The 1,590-nt window shown below is 37.9% G+C and overlaps 1 protein-coding gene across 1 annotated transcript in view; it reads right to left on the bottom strand.

Moving 5' to 3' along the window:
• Positions 1-1,091: 1,091 nt before the first annotated feature.
• The window catches only part of st7l (suppression of tumorigenicity 7 like), an 11,591-nt gene continuing 11,092 nt past the window's right edge, over positions 1,092-1,590 (bottom strand). The window contains exon 14 of the mRNA XM_016255955.1: positions 1,092-1,284. Coding sequence (XP_016111441.1) covers positions 1,189-1,284 — 96 coding nt within the window. The 3' untranslated portion in view covers positions 1,092-1,188. The remainder of the gene's footprint in view (positions 1,285-1,590) is intronic.

Here is a 1,590-nt window from a genome sequence, read left to right as displayed (position 1 = left end):
ACTGTTTCCTGATCCTGGTAGAGTAGACTACCATGCCGGCTGTTCTGACTCACAGACTGTAAGTATATTTTTTATATATAAAGGATTTGCCACTGATGATTCAAACGCGAGTTTTGAGCAGTGTGGAGTAGCGCTTGTTGTTTGTCATTTCTCCGATCACAAATGCAGACAAGGTTTTATGTTTACGCGGCGCGATGCAACGTGTAAAAAGACAGTATAAGTCATTATAATCCGTAATTATGTCCCCACTGGATGCAACAAATGCCTCGTTTATAATGGGTTTTTAATGTTTTTGGTTCATCGCTCCGGCCAGACACGGTATCAACAGTATGTGAGGGGCGTAACATTTCCGTCACACGCTTGAGGTATTCGGCCAATCACAACGCACTGGATAGCTGGCCAATCAGAGCACACCTCGCTTTTCTGACCGATGAGATTTGTAAAAATCGACGTATTTCACAAAGGCGGGGCATAGAGGAGAAACAATAATGTACAGTATGTGGAAAATAATGTGTTTTTTTAACCTTAAACCGCAAAAACACATTTCATTACACCAAATACTGTTCTTTTTAGCAACATCATATGACCCCTTTAAAAAATGTCATCCAGATCGGTCCCATTTGTAGAACAACACATTTAAACTGATTGACATTCAAGACCACAACCGCAGTGCAGTCCTTTCTAATGTAAAATGCTTAATTACAATCTCTTCAAGCCTTCATTCTGTAAGAATGATGATAATGACTGTTATAGTATTGTGTGAACATATCGTTTCATATGTGTAACCAACTCACCCTCATGCTGTGGATCTGAACTTTTGTTTAGTGAGGTCTTCTAAAAACAGACACATGGTTTACTGCCGAATCTTCAGGGTATACAAGGCCAGTTTTCTTCAGTGATTGCACCAGCACTATATCACCGTGGCAACCTCCCTGCGGCCATAGCAGGCATATTTAAGCAGAATTAGAGGCAGCCACGGCATAGAGGTTGAGAAACAGGCATTTAGTCAATGCTGCTGTTCTACTCAACCATGTTAGATGGCATTAAATACTGTAGGAAAAGAGAAGCAAAGGTACGTCAAAGAGCCAAAACGTTTTTATTGTCAGTACAGGCGGCTAACGGGCACCTTACATGTTACAAGTACAGTAGTGTTTTCAAGTTCAAGTATGTGTGAGTTGTGTGTGTACGTCAGACGTTTGCAAGTTGATGCCACAGGCAGGAGGGCATAAAACTCTCCATCTTGTCTGCAAAAAAGCCCAGTGGTGCAAAGAGGGTGCTGAAGAACTGCAGAGAGAGAAAGAGAGGAGAGAGAGAAAACAGTCAGATGGATCTGAACTAATAACCACACACTTCTTAAAGATTTCATGCAAGACATTTAAGAAACAGATTATTTACATATAAAAGAAAAAATATGTATATAGAGAGAGATAAATATAAGAAAATACAACATTTTCAGGATTAACGTTTACATATTCAAGATTTACATTTATTTATTCAGAGTTATATATATATATATATATATATATATATATATATATATATATATATATATATGCGAGCTCTTTTTTTTAGAGTCTATTTTTATATATA

This window comes from Sinocyclocheilus grahami, unplaced genomic scaffold, assembly GCF_001515645.1.
Source record: "Sinocyclocheilus grahami isolate Dianchi unplaced genomic scaffold, SAMN03320097.WGS_v1.1 scaffold1382.1, whole genome shotgun sequence".
NCBI classification, from domain to species: Eukaryota; Metazoa; Chordata; class Actinopteri; order Cypriniformes; family Cyprinidae; genus Sinocyclocheilus; species Sinocyclocheilus grahami.
This window is presented reverse-complemented; position numbering and strand designations above follow the sequence as displayed.